The 18374-nt window shown below is 40.1% G+C and overlaps 1 protein-coding gene across 4 annotated transcripts in view; it reads right to left on the bottom strand.

The window, feature by feature from the left end:
- Positions 1-18374, bottom strand: part of SLC45A4 (solute carrier family 45 member 4) — a 70046-nt gene that overhangs the window by 26953 nt on the left and 24719 nt on the right. For all 4 annotated transcript variants that reach the window (XM_082335067.1, XM_082335068.1, XM_082335065.1 and 1 more), the window contains exon 2: positions 14232-14843. In XM_082335067.1, the coding sequence (XP_082191193.1) occupies positions 14232-14475 (244 nt within the window). In that variant the 5' untranslated portion in view covers positions 14476-14843. The remainder of the gene's footprint in view (positions 1-14231; positions 14844-18374) is intronic.

Raw genomic sequence — 18374 nt, 5'->3', positions numbered from 1 at the left:
AGACCTCAAGGGAAGGCAGAAGCACGATTAACATTAACTAAGCAAGGGCAAGATGAAGGGCATGGCTAGGACATCCCAAATTTTATGAGATTCGCTCAGAGTTAAGACCTTTAAAATACCATTCTATTAAAGGAAACACTGGGCTAGTAGGCATCACCTAGATGTTAAACTCCCATTCACTGCAGCAGAAGATGACTCCTGATGTGTCCGCTCTACCCCAGCAACCCCCAAGCCCTAGGAAACCATAAAAGATCCGGTTCACGCTGCCAAACAAATGACTGGCATATATTTAGCCCAGCATGGCATCTGGTCAGTGTATCCAGGAACAGAACTTGAAAAAGGAGGGCAAACAGACTTGAAGGTAGCCAAAAAAGTATTTTTTTTTTTTGTTGAGCAGGCAGCCAGGCAGAGTATGGTCAGCACAACATTCGCATCCTTGAATTGCAAGCAGCAAAGAAAACAGTTCATCTCCAGCCTCAAGATGTGTTTTTTAGAAAATAGAGTAAGCGTACAGCAGAATAAAACGCAAGGAGCTCGTCTGTGCAGATTGATAAAAATCAGCCTCTTCTCCCCCAATTTTTAGGCTTGACTACGCGCTTGGAAGCCACGTGAACGTGGTGACTCAAGAAGGTGGGTTTTGGCCCGCGTCCCCCTGCAGTTACCATCCGAGAACCTTCATCTTCTTGGGGATTACTGACCAGACAGTTCATCTCTAAATTTCAACCGGGATCACATTTGCATAGTCCTTTTAAGGGTCAGGATATGGTGCAGGCAGCTCCTTCTATAATTACCCTAGCTGACTAAAAGCAAAACAAATATAATAGCTAACAAAAATTATAGGTACCTCGTATAAACTTCATATTCTAAAAGCCATTTTTCCAGCTAGAAATGCCCAAACTATTCAGAGGGGGAAAAAAGCTGAACTGAAGCTACCTACCCTCCTCAGGCCGTTCATGCAGCCTCAGAGTGCTTTACTCCCCGTCTTTTCAATACGCGAAGCCTCCCAAAAGCCACCGTTCCCGTAGCAGACTCACAAAAAGTGTATTGTTAATTGTTACTACACTGCAAAATCAACCTTCTGGCCTTTTCTAAAGTCTTTGGGACTATAGGTTTGTTTATGATAGGAATAAACACGTTGCCTGTGATCATTTTTGTCACAACTGTGTTACCGAGAAGCCCTACCAGCTAAAAGTCAGCAAAGGACAGTAACGCTGCATTCACTTTGAAATTATTTGCTACTTTAAAAATGTTGCTGAATTATACATAAACACACTGATTCTTCTAACTCATTATTCACTGCATACTTTAAAAAAAAAGGAATTTTTAAAATAACCCATGCTAAGCTCCTAAAGAGAAACTGCATTCCTCTACGCAGTTGCCTTTATTGAGGTTAATTCCTCCTGTGGCTATATCAAGCGAAACGTAAATCCTATTAGTGCTTTTCCTATTTGCTTTGACAAATGAACTGCAGGTTGTAGTTTGCAGGCATGGTTTTCACATAGACCATTGCTCCAGGAAAAACATTGCAGTTCACCAGTCGTTTTAACAATCTCTAGACATACGAATGCTGGTAACAGGACTACTTTACAGAGAATTTTAATCAACTGAGGGTTCCCCCCGCCCCTCCCCCAAAAAAGTGGTCTTCCTCTCTAGCTATTCATGCCACCAATTGCCTGCGTTGTGGGTAAAGCATTACAGAAAACCATCCTCTCAGATGAAATTATGGGGGCTGATTAAGAAGACAGTGTTGGTGTTTATGTAGCCTGCCTCAAACTTTCAAATTTTCCTACACGCCGCCTTCTCTATACTTGTGTGTTTTGGCTTGAACATTAACTGACACGAAACACGTTCTACATGCGTATCAGAGAGATTTAAAAGCAGAGCTGCTTTCATATTGCATTCTTCTAAACTCTAGCTATATAAAAATCTTGATCTTGGTATTTTGAGCTTGCAGGGTCATACTGCAAAGTTGCACACACAGGAAATTTCGGTAACTAGAGCAGAACTTAACCCCCAAGTCTCAGCCAGCACTCCAAATAACAAGCTCGCTGTGCCCCCGAGGAGTGGCTCCCCCACCCTTATTGAGCTGTTTAAAAATTGCATTACTTGCATTTCTACGTGAAGGATAATGAGATCCACGGAGTCACTTTGCACCAAATAACTGGAACTGATAGTTTGGCGTAAAATGAAATTACACAAGATGAAAAAGACTTCTTACCGCAGACTCTTTTATATGCACGTGTTATGTTTCACAATCAGTGAGGCTATGCTTGGAAGGATAAATTTACCAATAAAATCTGAAGTTAAACAAGGAGAACACACCGGCAAATAAAACAGCAAACATTTCCTTTCCAAATGTGCAAATTATGAGAATTAGGCCCTAACGGGGACAAAGTAGAACACAACGCTTTTCCAAACAACCAGACAAGTATTTTTGTCATATTGTGAAAAGCAGTTTTACTTTACATCACTCTGCTTGTAACATTTTTCTTGTAATTTGAATTTACAGAAGAATGGAATGAGTTATATGTATGCGTTACAGGTGTAGTCAGCAACACAGCATTATTCAGTCATCCAACAAAGGAAACCTAAATAAATTTAGAGATTGAAACCTAAATAGTTTTCAAGACGGAATTTGGCAATCCTTTCGCATCTGATTGAGAGAAAGTTGTACCAAATCCCCTCCCCTGCAGGTTGCAGCTTAAAAACATTTGAAATTTTAAACACATTTGCCACATCAATGGGATAGGAATCCATAGTGCAGAAAAATAACCTTGCCCCTCATTTATCTCCATAACCTCTCGCATAGGCTGACTGCTATCCAAACCGATGGAGTCCCTGGCACAAGATTTATGACCCATGACTTTGAGTACCTCGGAGATGGGGGAGCACTTGTTAAGACTACTCCTTAATTAAATACCAGAAAAAGAGCCACCCTCAGCTTTTTAACCGATTACATCATCTTATTTTCCCATTCCATCCCCAAATAGCCTGAAAGCTCCCCCATGCACTTCTTCAGCTTCTCTACCGTTACACAGTCTGTCCGTATCTGGGGGGACCCAGCAGATCACCAGGGAAGGGGTGTCAACGCTGCTGCTCACCGCAGGCTGCTAGCGATGACCTCTTGAGATGCTAGCCAGTTCAGGTTTGTAAACCGTGTTTCTTGCATACCGCTCTTTGTTGAACCAAAAAGGAAAGAAAAAAATTTTAAACTCAATTTCCATTTCAGACAGATGACAGTTTCCTTCTGCTCTCGTTTAAAGTCAGTATGAAGTCAGCATCCTTCGATTTATGTTGCAAAGGCATTAATATTAGGAATATATCCCTTAGTGAAAAAACCCAAACCCTTCCAATACGCAGTTTTTCTAAAAAGGCAGATATAGTGCAGAACCGCTACAGAGACGATAAACTGACTCAAAGTCTAGGAACCAGAAACCTATTTTTGTAAAGTTTTACAGAATAATGACTCAAGGGGAGAAAGAAGGAGCCGAGCACAGGGCATCTGTTCTTCATTTCTGCTGTAGCCTGGAACAAAACACCAGATCAGATGTTTCCGAGGCCTCAACAGCATCCCATCACTACATAAATTGCCTAATTTGCATCAGAGTATGATAAACAATCATTTTTAAGTCACCTGATGTAGTCCATGTAAGACAGCAGGTATGCCTGTAATGACTCGTCCTTGCCAGAAAATGTCTGGCTTGGTAAGACACTATGTCTGACTTTCCAAATCAGGCAAGGAAAACACAGTGAATGCTGCGACCGTATCCACTACAACTAATCCGCGCTGGTAAACAATCATTTATCTGAACACCCCAGGCATGTTGTTGGGTTTAGATTCGTGAAGATTTCTCCTGGAGCGTCAAAGCTTAATACTAATTTTAGAATATGTAATTTAATATTAGTTTTCCTGCCACCTACATGAACTCTGAAGCGTGTGAACCCGATCTCCGTTCTCCAAAGAAATGCTTTCATTTCCAGAAGTGCCCAGATCTAACATTTGTACATAACATTAAACACCTCCAGATCGAGAGGCCATTTAAAGCCAGGAAGATATTTTTGGAATTTGCAAATTATCCTGCGGGGCCTCACTTCTGATAGACTGAATTATTGAAAGACCATTGTTTACAGAGCAGCACACCTGATAAAAGGAGGAAATTCATGTTTTTAACCAGTCTGTACATGAGAACACATAGAAAATGATCCATCTCAGTTTATCACTTGAGCCAGAGAGAACATAAACCGGGATCCAGAGGAGGACAGAAAATCAAGGTTAAGATGATCGGAACAGAAAGCTATACAAAACTTACTGGCATATTAAAAGAGACTGCACTGCCTCGTGGTGGAACCCTTAGCGAAGACAAAACTGATAGCAAGGACAGGACCAGGCCACTGTAGGGACTGATCCTTTCTACTCACTGTTCTCCGTATCAACACACCTGTGGGGAAACTCAGTCTTACTCTGCAAGTGTTTTAAGGCTTCTTGAGCCAAGTGTGGAAGCTGTTTCTGAAGATTGCTTGTCCCAATAATGTCTATGTTTTGACATTACTTTATGGCCGCACTTCTGGCTTCCAGGTAATTCAGTCTCTGTTTGCAGAAAGTTTGCTTCCGTAAAATGCTTTTTACTTAGTAAAGTAATCTGGAGGTAGATGATAAAGTTGCAATTTCGGCATTCAACTGCTCTACCTCCGAAGTTTAAGCTCATCTGACAACTGAAGCAGTCTCCCCCCAGCTGCTATGCAAAATGTTGGTGGGGTCATGTGCAGGAGCGTCCGCGTGGTTTCAGCTGCCCGGTACCTGTGTCTATGCAAAACGTCAGCTCCGTCCTCACACGGACCAGTCCTCACAGCCCTGTACGATGGCATCTAACTTTGCTGTAGAGCAGTGTAATGCAGCAGTCACTTTTCCCTATATATAGAATAGAAACTCAGACTCAAATCCTTCTGTTTATCCAATCCCAAGAAGTCCAAATCTTTACTTTTCAGAAAGCCACACGGACACGGGGCATTTCAAGGTTGAAACAACTTCATAAAGCACCAACTTTACAAAAAGATTCAATATAAATAGGGACAGCTGAGACAGATGCTACAGTGACAGCACAGTTATTCAGAAGACTTGCTTTGATGAACTTTTATGCTATTTTACACAAAGTGGAACAGTTTCCAAAGACTGCGACTAGAAGGGGAAAACGTTGTTTGCTAGACATCCTCCCCAGCAGCGGGAACGGGGATTACACGTTTTTCCCCAAACGAGGAGTGACTCAAAGCACAAGTGAAATCACGTACCAGGTCTAGCAGCACTCGCTAAGTACTTTAGTGCTCTTGCCAGCCACTACCTGCCCATCACTACCCCCAGCTAAAAGTCTTTCCCTCTCCTTCGCTACCCACTCATCCTATTCTTCTTTGCAGAGTTTAGGCTTTCGGGTCATTCTGATTGTGGGCAAGTTATGCTTGCTTGTCTGATGAAATCCTTTTAAATCCAATTTATTTCTGTAGAAAAACAGGTCACATTCAGTTTACATGCTCTGCATCTACTACACTGCAAAAAATCCACCACGAGGCTCCAACAGAAGATCACCAAATGTTAATACAGTATATTGCTGGTTTTATCTATTTATGGAAAACTCTGCATCTGTGCTGCTTTGTACCCACTGTTACTGAAGACTTCAGAAAGAAGAATATGTTTACGGAGTGACATGAGCTACTGGGGATTTATCCAAACCAATGTAAATAAAATCTATGACCTGTTTTTTCCCTGTTTAGTTAAGTGGACTTGTATTAAATTTTATTGTCAAACTGAATCAGCAGCTCAAAACTTTTCCAATAATTTCTTGCAAAATAGCCTGCAGGAAGCACATCTGAAACCTTCTCAACTGCTGTTTGGTTAAAAGAGGATGATTAAAACGGAGTCCCAGAGGGTGCATCACAACAGAAATACTGTTGCAACAAGCACACAGGAGACTCGGAGGAGAATAGAGCTTAAGGGGCTGCAGCTTTGACAATCCTCTTGAAGCAAGCTTTATTAAAGCATTACGTGATTTGGCACAGCCTGTTGACATTCTTTTCATTTCAAAAGTGGCCTTATATTTTATTTCTTTGAAACGTAAGGCTCCTGTTCATTAAGGAGTTCTCAGCCATTCCCTTTTCATAACCTGTTTCACAATCCACATTCAATAGAAAACCAGCGATTTGAGTTTTGGCGTTGCAAGTTTCAAGAGCTGGGTGCCCAAATCTCGGTTCTGCATCTGCAAGTCTCCGCGACGAGAAGCCCATCCAGAGAGCTGAATGGTTTCTTTTTACTGTTCTTTACAGGCAATTGCCTGCTGGAAAATTGCCCTGGTGGCAATTACTTCGTAATAAAGAGCATGGAAACACTATCATGTTTCATCCGTTATCGCTGTGGCAAAGTTACCTCTCGGTCGGACGTGAGGGTCAAACTTAAATTCTGAACAGAAAACTGAAACTCAGACGGCCGCTGTGCGTGCACACGCATTCACAGGTTCACCTGGCATCCTGCTCTCCTACAGGGTGTTTAGACAGAAGTATAAAAAGATGTGGGCTTTGTCAATTTGGCTGAGAGCGTACGTGGGTGGAAAGCACATTAAGAGGAAGGGTTTAGGCTAGGAAAGAGGTTGTGTAAAGGTGCGTGTTTAAAACCACGCAATTTTAGGTCATTTTCGGGAAGCCGAAGTCTGTCCCCTACTTCTCCCATCCTTTCCCCACTACCCACAGGAAATCTTTGTAAGGGTGCACTAAAAATACAGGGATCCTGCAGTTCCTCGAGTCCTATACGTGTCCCTTTCTACTTAAGAGCTGCCCTCGAAAACAGAAGATGACATATAGGCTTGTCTTGGCTATAGCAACAAGATGGGCCCAGTATGTGTGGGAGGGAAGAACTGCAAGACAATTCAGTGACCCGACGACCAAGAAGTAAAAAGCACATTTACAACAGACCGAAAGAAAATTTGAAAACTATTGGCTGATATGTAAATTAAAAACAACAGAAAAAAACTGCTTATAATTTAATATAGTCCCATAACCAGTTCAGCACTACTAGCATGCAGCAGCGTTATTAACTGGTCCTTATTTCTGCTGCTTTACTAGATCTCCTTGAGGTGGGAGAGAACAAGATATTTGGGAAAGAAGGGGAACAGAGATGTCAAAGTACTCCTAAGTCATTCCAAAACGTTTAGTCTCTCTTAAACCTTGGCTACTCAAGATAAAAAAGAAGCAGCATGCTGGACAGGAAAGATTTACTGGTAAAAAGAAGCATCTGCATAGGGGCAGAGATGTCCATTTCCTTCTTAGGGAGTGATTATTTTTGGAGGCCTCAAGCTCTTTCCACAAATCACAGACTAAAATGTCTATTGCTGCTTAAAAAAAAAAATAAAAAAAATTGAAGAGCAGAGATGACGACAAAATTAAAAACTGCTTTTAAACCTCCACCCTTATATAAGAGCTGACAGTCTGCATTTTTATACAGTTTGTTTTGTCTCGCAGTGTGCTTTTTCTATCAGTCCACAGGTCTCACCTGTTAGCGTTTCTTGACTGTCATATTTGGTCACTCGCACTAACCTCAGATCACACGGGTCTCAAAAGGAAAACTTCTGAGGATTCAAAGAAGTGTTCTCACATTCAATATTTACTGCCAACACTCTTTATGCTAGGGGAAAAAAAAAAAGTACTAACATTCCCACAGTACACAATTAAAAGATCAAGGACTTTTGTTAAAGATTTGGAATGGGAGAAAACAGCACCAGAGCAAGTATAAGACTTACTTTAGAAGCAGTTTCTTCGGCAGACCTTATTCAGCCAAAAAAAGGGGAATAAAAAGTTACCTGCTGCTAAGTAATAGGAAACACATTTCGTGCTGTGGGAGAAGCCTCTGAATTCCTTCTCACTCAACTTCCCTTTCCTAGTAAGGCTATTCATCCAAAGTCACACAGCCTGCACAATCCTAAAGCCAGCGCGAATCCTCATGTTACCCCAGCTGAAAATCTGCCATGTGTTATCAGTTGTGCCTCTGAAGGCCAGATTCAGTGTTACTTAAAGAAAAACAGAACGTTACTATAAAAAAGCTCTGTAAGTAACAGTTATTGCACAACCCCCAGACCGCGTGGCATTTGCCTTGATAGGAAAATGAAGCATGTACTCCTACTGCCCCCAGGATTAAAAATCTTAATAGTTGCATAGCACCTTTCTTTTAAAGGTGCCTTAAAAGTATCCATAACCAAACCTTCCACTAAGGACTCCATGTGTTCAAAAAGTGTGCTGCTATCGATTTGAGGTCAAAAGATATTTTATGTAAGAGAACAGTGATACATGCTATGAAAGCCTTACCGACTTGCTTGTTGGTTAAAAAAAAAAAGTGCAGTAAAATTAGTCTTACACAACCCCTTAGTGGGCATAAAATTAGTCAATAAGTAAAAAATGATGGGTGGAGAGGTTTTACAGGGCAATTAACATGTGCCTCAGGCACAATATTTGCCGTTTTATACATTCCACCACTTGAGATCTGAATACAAACTTTACATCATCTTAAAGACTAACTTCAAAGCTAACAAGGGTGAAAAATGTATTTAATTAAGTGCTTATTCTTCTAGGTTTTCTGGATCAACTGTGAAGTCAATTCTTGTCCTTAGGTTAGCTGCGTTACAGTCCCTTCTTGGGACAGGTCAGCTCTCAAGCCATTAATTCTTCCAAGGAGGAATTCAGACCCTGCAATTCACTCTCAGCATCAAGTGCAGCTACACCTGGGAGCCCAGATGCGGCTGGATCGTACGGGAATTTAACTTTGAACGTCAAAGAGCAGGTCACAGCAACTCAAACAGTTTCTTCCTGGTAAGACAGGGTAAGGTAAAGCACAGCTCAAATGGTAAGATGCAGCTTTGTAGAAAGACAGTTATAAATACATATAACCTTAACATACATGTAAGCTCTGGCAGAGATGAGGAATAAACTCGACTACTTGAGCTGAGCTGAAATAAAGAGTCAGTGCTGCTTTACGTTGAAGAGCTTCCTCCGTCTGCGAGAGTTTTTCCAGCCAGTCAGCCTTTTTTCACTTGAATTATAGACGGCCTCTAAAAGCTCATCCAATCCCTTTGTTCCCTTCTCCCCAACCAGATCTTTACGGTTTTTAGATTTCCTTTGATCTCAGGCTTAGCCTTAGGAAGACTATCCCCTTCCACACTGAATTGAGTCAGTAATTGATACCTTAATTCCTTTGAAGAAACATACCTAAAAGCTAACTTATCTGTAACATTTCATGCTTGGTTTCTAAATGTGTCTCCAAAATCTCCTCTTTACCTACATGCATTCTTCTCAGACAGGTATCAACACTAAATTTCAATGGGGAGATTCACCACTTCATGCTAAAAGTTGACTCCGTAATATTAAATCTCTTCAGCGTAATGACTTCTCAGCTACCACTTTGAGATTTCTCAGGATCAGCAGTTTGAACTATTGCTTAACACGCTTTTTCCATACTGGCAATTTCACATGAACTATACTTCAAGACCCTTTAAGCATGGTCTGCTAAGCTTTAGGCTGGAAGAATTTTGAATATTAGATAATTTTTTTTCTGAGATATTATGTCTAAATGCTTTAACTGAGAAATAACAGCTCAAACCCCTAAACAGCTTTTCTACATGTATGAGACACGTAGCAAACGTATCTCATGTCTCGTATGAGACATCAGCAACTACAGTATTTTGCTGATTCGAAAGCGTTTAATGAGAAATAATTTTTTTTCCAAACAAAAATAACCTATGGTATTCTGCTCTGCTTAGCTCAGCCTTTCTCTTTATTAAAATCTGTCAATTAGCACTGAAATATGCAGTTTCCAGAAATGCTACTCCTTAGTGTTACTGCCTAAAAAGAACACTATGCTCAGGGTCAAGCTTAAAATGACCAATATTTAATGCTAGACTGGCTAATGTTTACTACAAGACTCCATTAACTCTCACAGCAAAACAAAGTAATGCCATCACAGATAGGCACTCGGATACGAAATGCATAAAAATCGAGGCTATTCCTTTACCGTACCAGAGAAACACCCCTAAATTTAAGTGACATTATAAAGGTAAGCAGCACATGTAAACTGCTCATGTTCTTCCTTATGTAAATGTACATAGTTTCTTTTTAAACGCACTAGTGTGATATATTTAATTTATGCAGGAGAATGAGGAACAGTTCTGGTGCTGACAGTCACTTTTGTGCTTATTAACTATTCATAAAACACTCAATAGCATTGGAAAGATCCTTTGAAGCAAGAGAAAGCCTTGGCAAAGCTTTTATCATATTAAATACAAAATGTGAAACTTCGTGTTTACAGTTACCGCTACTCATTAGTCAGACAGCAAGTTTTTCATGCTGAAAGCAACAGCCACCCCAAGTCACAGAATACAGATTGTTTTTCTTCCGTAGTCCTAATGAAACAGGCACGTGGATCCCACTTTTCAGAAGAACTGAAACAGATTTCCTGGTTGCATTACCACCCAAATTGTGCTTGAATTACCATTGAAATAGTCTGAAATTACCAAATTATGTTATTTATTAACGGTTTCAAGTGTTGCTAACAGAAGCCATGTATTGTGATTTCACCGAACAAGTTTCTTCAAAAAGCTAACAGTTTCTCTAAGTTTACACCATACCAGTCATTAGTTTCTCCTCACTTTTATCCACTCAAAATCCCTTGCAAAATAATTTCTAAAATGTACCCAAATTTTCCACGAACTGTTATGAACTGGAAGTAGATTGAAAGATTTAATTCTTAGAAGCCACGTTTAATGATGGAAGAAAATACACTGTCATTTATAAACAGTAGCAGGGATTTTAAGTCCCTCTCACCGATAAGCAGCATTAAGTACCAGATGTTTCAGAAGACAAAGGCCTCATCTTGCTCCTATGGAGTTTATAGCATGTGGCTGAAATGTGACAGGGGAAGCAAACAGTAGTGTTAACGTACAGAACATATTCAATAGTCACAAGAAATCACCGTGTCTCAAAAATCTCCGACTGATGAACAAGTAAACCTAGAGTGCTGAAGGTGCTGGCAGTTTGTTTTCTAGTAAAGTTTTAACGCTGGCTGGGAGGAACTGCTGATTGAACAGGTCTCTAAAAAAGGTTAATGAAGATTTCTAAAGATCAAAACTTGTGAAAGTGCCAACTAATATAATTTCCTCCGGAGCCGCTCTGCCACTTCTCGTATTTGGTATATTATTCTATCCTCTGAATTCTTCTAAACAAGTTAGCTGCTTCATTTTGAATTCTTAAGCTGCAGATAGCAAGAAATCAAAGAGCAAGTTAGAATAAAAAAAACGTGTAATACATATTTGGGTTGTTCTTGTTGCTAAGCTACTAAAGCCCAGTTATGACTACAAGGCTGTTATAGATTGTAGCTGCGTTTCTCACAAGGCAATGTCACATCAGTCTAAGCAGAGCAATAAAGACAAAGATTGAAGTCACAAATCAGAACTTATTTCGGTAGGGGTACAGCAACTCGGGCACTTCCAGACCTTTCCAATTCACAGTATCCATCGATCCAAGCAGCTCTCACTGTTGCTTGAGTTCTTTTGTTAAGAATTCAAAACTTAATTTAAAGAAGGAAATTTAAACACATCGAGAATCCAACCACTGTTGAATTGGAAAGGGACTATCCACAGGACTATCTTCTTCAGTTGCTGAAATCTCGTGGCTTAGAGAACAAGTAGGACAGGTCGTTGATCTGCCAGATCATAACTACACCTCTGATCCAGGGTACACAACAGCTAGGAAAGTCAAATACCTGTAAAGTATGTAACACCATACTAACATGCCTAAGGTTTGAATGGTGGTATCAGATAAGAATCGCAGACTATTTCAGCGACCAAAGTTTTCTCTGAGGTATAGAATACAAGCACACACCGTAAAGCTTAATTGTTAATATTCAACATACATCTGTAAGGAAGAGTCTTTTTTGCACACCCAAAAGGCTTCTGGTTCTTCAATTTATTATAAGCAAAGTTAGTTGGTTGAGTCACCACACTTCCCTGGGTGCCACTTCTCAAAAATAGTTTCTCGAGCCAGTTTAATCTCACAGAAAACAACTGAACGTTGCTTTTACCAAAACAAGAAGCAAAGGAAATATTACAGCATTGCGACAGCTATATGCAACCCCCTCCAGTGAGGGATAAATATAGCTCATGTTGAGGCAGACAGATGTTGAGGTTGATAAAGGTAAACAGAACCATGTAAGAGGTAATTACCAAACAGGCTAGATAAGTCACCCGTGAATAACTTAACCCTACAGTGAATCCAACATTGTTTATTCCCCTGCTGAGGGAACACGAGCCAGTCACGAAACAGTTCAATTAGTTCCCGAAGCGCTAACGTTTGTAACCAGCTACCTCCATTTCTTATCTCTACAGCATGGAACATCATCATTGCATCCCTGCAGACTTTGGCATGGTTTTGTCGATTTGCTAGCTTTTCTAGAAGTGAGAGCTCTTTTCTTCCCTTCCCCCAAATCCCAATGTTATTTTGATCACTGGGGTTAGGGAAGGAAGGGAAGAGATATTTCTCAATTATCTGGAGGAAACAGATTGGCTAGAGGAGCTCACAAAAGAAATGTAAACTAGTAGACTGGTCAGTAATTAAGAGGATGGTTTATTTATACTGTCTGACCTTACTCTATGGTAAGGTAAAGTCAGCTTAGCCAGCTATACATTTTAAACATCCACGTGCCAGCACAAACAAGAAAGCGAAGAAAAAAACCACAGGTCACTTACAAAACTGGGGGTCTTCTCCGTGCAAAGCAGGATGCAAGGTTTTGCATTCATGGTAGACGGTAATTGAACCAATGCTGCTAGTACAAATTAGTCTTAAGTCTTTAAATCTCAACTTACCCAAAAGACAAAACCTCAAAACAAGTTATGGACATTATAAACATTCCCAGATGAAGTTGCATGTGTTTTATTCAGCAAGTCAGGTTGATCAGAAAGCTCCTATTTGGGGAATGCTTATAATTTATTTTAACTATGCCACCAATAGATCCAAAAAGCACATTTGATGAGCTCTGAAAATGAAGATTTTCAGGAAAACTTCAGGAATAACTCATCAGCATCTCTCATGGCACTAACTGCACTGATTATTGACCCCTCTGTTGATTCAAAATAAACCGACGAGTAATTTCATACGAAAACACATTTTTAACTGTGGGAAGACTGCACAAAGGAATTCGTACATTGCATGCTCACAAGTTCAATCTCTGATGCCCTTTTGTCACATCAAATATAAAAATACAGATGTTTCATTTGAGATGCTAACCTTGAACTTTCTGAACAATGTTGTAAATAGTATTCAGTGAACATTATTTTAGAGAGTTGGTTGAGTGTTTGTTTGGCCACAGCTGCGCATGCTGTAAGGTACAACTGCATGTATACGCCAAAGCAAACATTAGCAAGCATATAACATGCATATATTATATATACACTTACACAGTGCACACACATTGTTGACTTATTCACTCATGGAAGCACGCTCAGCCCGGTACTTCCATTCAGTTTCATGTAATATTTTCTGATATCTGATAGAGAACATGATTTTCTGGCTTTGATAAAGGTAATACCAGATACTGTTAATACAGTAAGCAGTTTATTGGAAACCCAATTACAGAACTAAACATGAAGTTTAACAGTCTACTCCTATTCTAAACCCCATTACCTCCCCCCTTATTATCTAAAGCTATTGGTATCATGGTTTATTCATATGTATTCATGTGTTATAAACTTGACATATTAATCTCACAGAACAAGACTCACCAGTGGTTTGAAATAAATGCAATATTTCACTAGTAGTTGGAAAAAACAATTTATCTAACTGTTCATTCTAAAGTACTGTAACCTCAAGCATTTCTCCATAAATGAAAAAAAGCTTCATTGCAATCCTTTATAGTCTAATGTTGTTTCTAGTTTCTAGGACACTTACCTTTTAGTAAAGAATTTTAGACTTAAACGAGGTTAAAATTTTTAGAGAGGGAAGCAATATTAGACAGAAGATGAATGCATATAGAAATCCTTCCCACGTAAACATGGTTACACAACTGAATCTGTGGCACAGCCAACAACAAAAAAACAAAATCCTTTTTACCTTGTGTATTTTCAATTGGCAGACCCCACTTCCCTCTTCTTCTGACTTCAATCAATAAAAAAAGATACAGAAAGTTTCGATTAACAGAAATGAGAATTACTTACCAATTTGTAACAATACGGGTGTTACCAAAGCTGTCTCCATGGCATAACAAAATTCCCTGCCAAACATTACTGCACCATGCATCACCCACAGGCGTATTGGTATCCGGTCTATGGATCCTTCGCTAATGGTCTCCTCCCTACTTTCATTCTCCTTGTTTTCTGGTTTCTGAAGCTGTGCCACAGGTAGATCTTGAACTTGCATAGATTCCGAGTCAGCATTCTGGGGAGCCATTTTCATCACCATAAAAAATATATATATTTGTTATATCTATATAAATAATACTACCATAACTCCACAAACAAGTTAGCCTGTCTTCTCTTTCAGCTTCTGTTCCTTAGGCAAGTAACGCTTATATTCCTCTTGTACAAACAGGTATCTTGCAACTTCTTGTATAGACATTAAGAACAAAAAGCTATTTGGTAGGAATTTCAACATATGGCTTGCTGGTTTACTGTGAGTTAGAGTTAAAAATCCATAATTGCCATTCAGTTAATACCAGTTTCATAATTATTATTGAAGAAGTGCTGAAGTTGTTGTTCTTGCTACAGAGAGGTGGAAAGGCGACACAAAGAGGTGCTCCACTGTTAATCCCCATCGAGTGGCTGATTAATCTGCAACAAAAAGCAAGCATTTAAAAATTTCAATAGCATTTTTCAGGATATTGTGTGTCCCCCCCCCAACTATATGCCCTATTTCCTGCTTAGGGCTTTCCATTGTCCTTGCCTAGTGTAGGGTCTTTTATTCCACATTCCCTGCTATCCCTGGACTTGCCATTGAAATGCAGTTACTCCTCATATTTAAACGATGCTTAACTGTACTCCTAAGTTCCTCCAGTTTGTGGTCCTACACGAAGCCACAGAAAAATATATCGGTGTATTTGTCTGAGATCCTCAGAACATTGAGCACAAGACTAAAATTCTGGGAAATTTAATGCAGGCTCCATTTCAGAAACAGCGTAGGATATTCCAGTACTATGCCAGGAAGATGATTCATCAATTACCGTTTACTCACTGGCCACACAGACATCTCCGTTTAGACTTTTGGAAGTTGCTGGTTACTTTGCAGTAACTATCACAGCATCTTACAACAAAGATATTCCTCAAGCAAGCATGAACAAAAATAAGCCATTAGGAATATAACTTTGGGGATTGATATTTAAATATTTAAACTTCTAATAAAGACATATACAGCATATGCATCCATCTTCACTTTCTGCACACAAGACCAGAGCATCTTACTCCCACATCCTATGAGGCTTCTGAAGTCCATGAAAGTAGAATGGTACAAGATCTTCCACCATACGCTAAAATTATTAAAATATATTCCAACCAGGTAAGACAAGCTTCCTCTGTATTTCCCTGTCCTTTGTGCCACAAAGTCTAAGCAGACGTACATACTGTACTGTGTCAATCGAAATGTGTTTAAGCACGTAGGAGAAAAAAGAAAGCATTTTATAAAAAGTCAGATTACACAACGTTTGTACTAGAAGGATGAATATTCACATCTATGCAAACAGTGTGACTGAACTCGTATCCCAGGACAAAACCCCTCGGGGCTATGGTTCCACGAGATGCTGGCTTTGGCAGCAAAGCTGGCCCAAGAAGTCCCCACGCTGCAGTTCACTGCCCCTTCAGTCGTGGCAACAAAAACTCTTTGTGGGCCAGACCAGAAACCAGATCATTAAGTGGTGAACCTAAAAACGAGCCTTAAGAAAAAAGATGACATGTTTGGGGTTTAAAGCACATCGTGACAGCAACTCTGTTTGAGCGTGACCCAACGCACTGTTCTGCTGAAAGTGCAGCACGGGAATGTCACCTTGAGCACTCTCTCCCGCCGATACCCTCCTTCGAGCTGTACCCCCAGGGCGTTTACTGCGTGTTGTTTTGGTCTTCCATTCAAAAGCATCTTTTTTGGTTCGGGCTTCTCCTCCTCCCCGGCTCCCCAAGATTACTGGAGTTCTCAGATTTGATGACTTCAATAACAACTTAATACTATAATTTGCTTTTGAGCTAGTCAAACCTTTAAATCGCATGAGAGAAGTTAAAATAACTTACTGAACGCAAGTGCTATAAGCAGCGTTTTAAGTTCCAAGTTTTAATCTATAAGCATTAAATCGCTCAGAACGAAAAGGACTCAAGAAAGCGTTTCTCCACCCACTCAGAATTAACAGGAGGAGTTGAGATGCACTGCCTGGGGTTATGAATTACGGCACAGACATGTACTTATTCAAGTTCTCCCTAAGCACCTTGTTTTTATAAAGGTTTTTCTTTCCACCAGTCAGGGTTTGGATTTGCTAAGCTCTGCATGCGGCAGAGTTCATTCGCCTCCTTCCAGCAGTTAGTACAGCGTTGAACTCGCATCAGGAGGGGAAGGGATGTGGTTCTCTTACTTTGCTTTAGTGCCTGAGGTTTCAACTCAATCCTTGAAGGGCTATTAGTTTATCATAAATATGAAGTTAAGTACTGTGTATTAAAAAAAACCCAAAACACATCCACTTTTCATAATACGAGTTCTGGGTGAGGAAAACCTACAAAATACCTGGGTGAGTAAAACCTACAATAGGTTCCAGAGTAGGAGCAATTATTTTAATTACAGACTAGTCATAAAATGTTTAATTGCTGGCAGACTCAGGCAAAATTGCACTCAGTAGAATTTAAATGTTTACATATCAGCTCTTATTATTCAGAAATCATTCAGAACATGTGTGTTGTATTACAGACTAATGGTCGTGGATAACACTCCTGTACAAGATGGCTTTAAAGTCTCTAGCATTTTCTTATGCTTAATTTCCCCTCCTGTCACTGCCTATGAAGGATTTAACTCAATTTCCCTAAACACCTCATTTAATACGCAGCTACAGCGTAGCAGAATGAGGCCCGGAGAGGAAGGCAGTTCATCACACCAGGATGTTTCATGATGCACTGGGGCAGCCCGCAGAGGCAAGCAGGATGCCACCAGGCTGGGAGCATTTGTCACTGGAAAGGATAAAGAGGCAGGACAAAAGAGGATATCTGAGATTTAGCCCATTTGAGCGAGACTCTAAGAGAGGACTGAAAAAGTTGTTCTTGAAGTGGAAGATGATGGGGAGTGATCAGATAATTTAAGAGACAGGAATAATGGATGATAGATGGAGGTAGACTTTGAAGCTGTAATTGACACAGATAAGAACAGTCTATTTTAAACATGCCAGAAAAAGCAGTTAAGAGTATTCAAGTGCAATAGCAAGAGGCACAATGGGCAGGTTTTATCTAAAGGAATAGAGAATTACTGTTCCATTATGCCAATTTTGTGGTAAGCATAACGCTAGTCTTCCTGCAGCACTTTCATCTGACTCCAAGTGCGTGTCTAATACAAGAGCCAGAGAATAACAAGAGCCTTTCAGAAAGGTCTTCCAGTTCTTTCGTAAGTCCTGCTAGGTTGTGTTCATACTAATTTTAGACCGATCCAGATTCTGCTGCTGCCTTTTCCAAGTTCATTTTGAATTTGGCAAGTTTGAATAGTGGCATTCTTCCTTATTGAAAAGGGAGACAAATTCATTTACCTGCTGGGAGTAGGTAGCAAATATTACAGAAGCTTTTATGCAGCAAAGAACTCCAAAGGAAATGGCATCTAAAGAGGAGTTGGATTAAAACACCAAAGAAGGCATGCTCCCATGCCCGCACCTAGCACAGATCTGTTTTTTCATGTTTGTTGGCTAGTAAAACCAAACCTTAATTGACAGCAATTTTTTTTTTAATTGTAGTATTGATTATCCATGGCAATTTCCAATACATCCCCTTTACTCATGCAGTTCAAAGGCTTCATGGCGTGTGTAGTCCATCTGAGAAGCACATCAGCATTATTATAATATTTTTTAAAGAAGTGATCAGTTAGGCTTACATTTTACCTGTCATTCAAGCAGACTAGGTACTAAGAGAGCTGGCATCCCTTCCTTAAACAGATGTCGAGAGGCATGGTGGCCAAAGGTTTCAGAAAGACCGCTTCCCTTTCATCTATACCTTTCTGACCATCCAGCCATGTAGGGGCTAAACAAAATAATTTAAAAATGTAAACGGGCACACGAGCCGGCATTCATCTCAGGAAGTTGAGACCATGTCCCCCATTCTGCCATGCACTCTCACTGTACTTTCCATAAAGTTTTA

Source organism: Platalea leucorodia (genome assembly GCF_965183815.1).
Source record: "Platalea leucorodia genome assembly, chromosome: 1".
In the NCBI taxonomy this organism is placed as follows: Eukaryota; Metazoa; Chordata; class Aves; order Pelecaniformes; family Threskiornithidae; genus Platalea; species Platalea leucorodia.
Note: the sequence above shows the minus strand (reverse complement) of the source record. Positions and strands in the feature narration are given on the sequence as shown.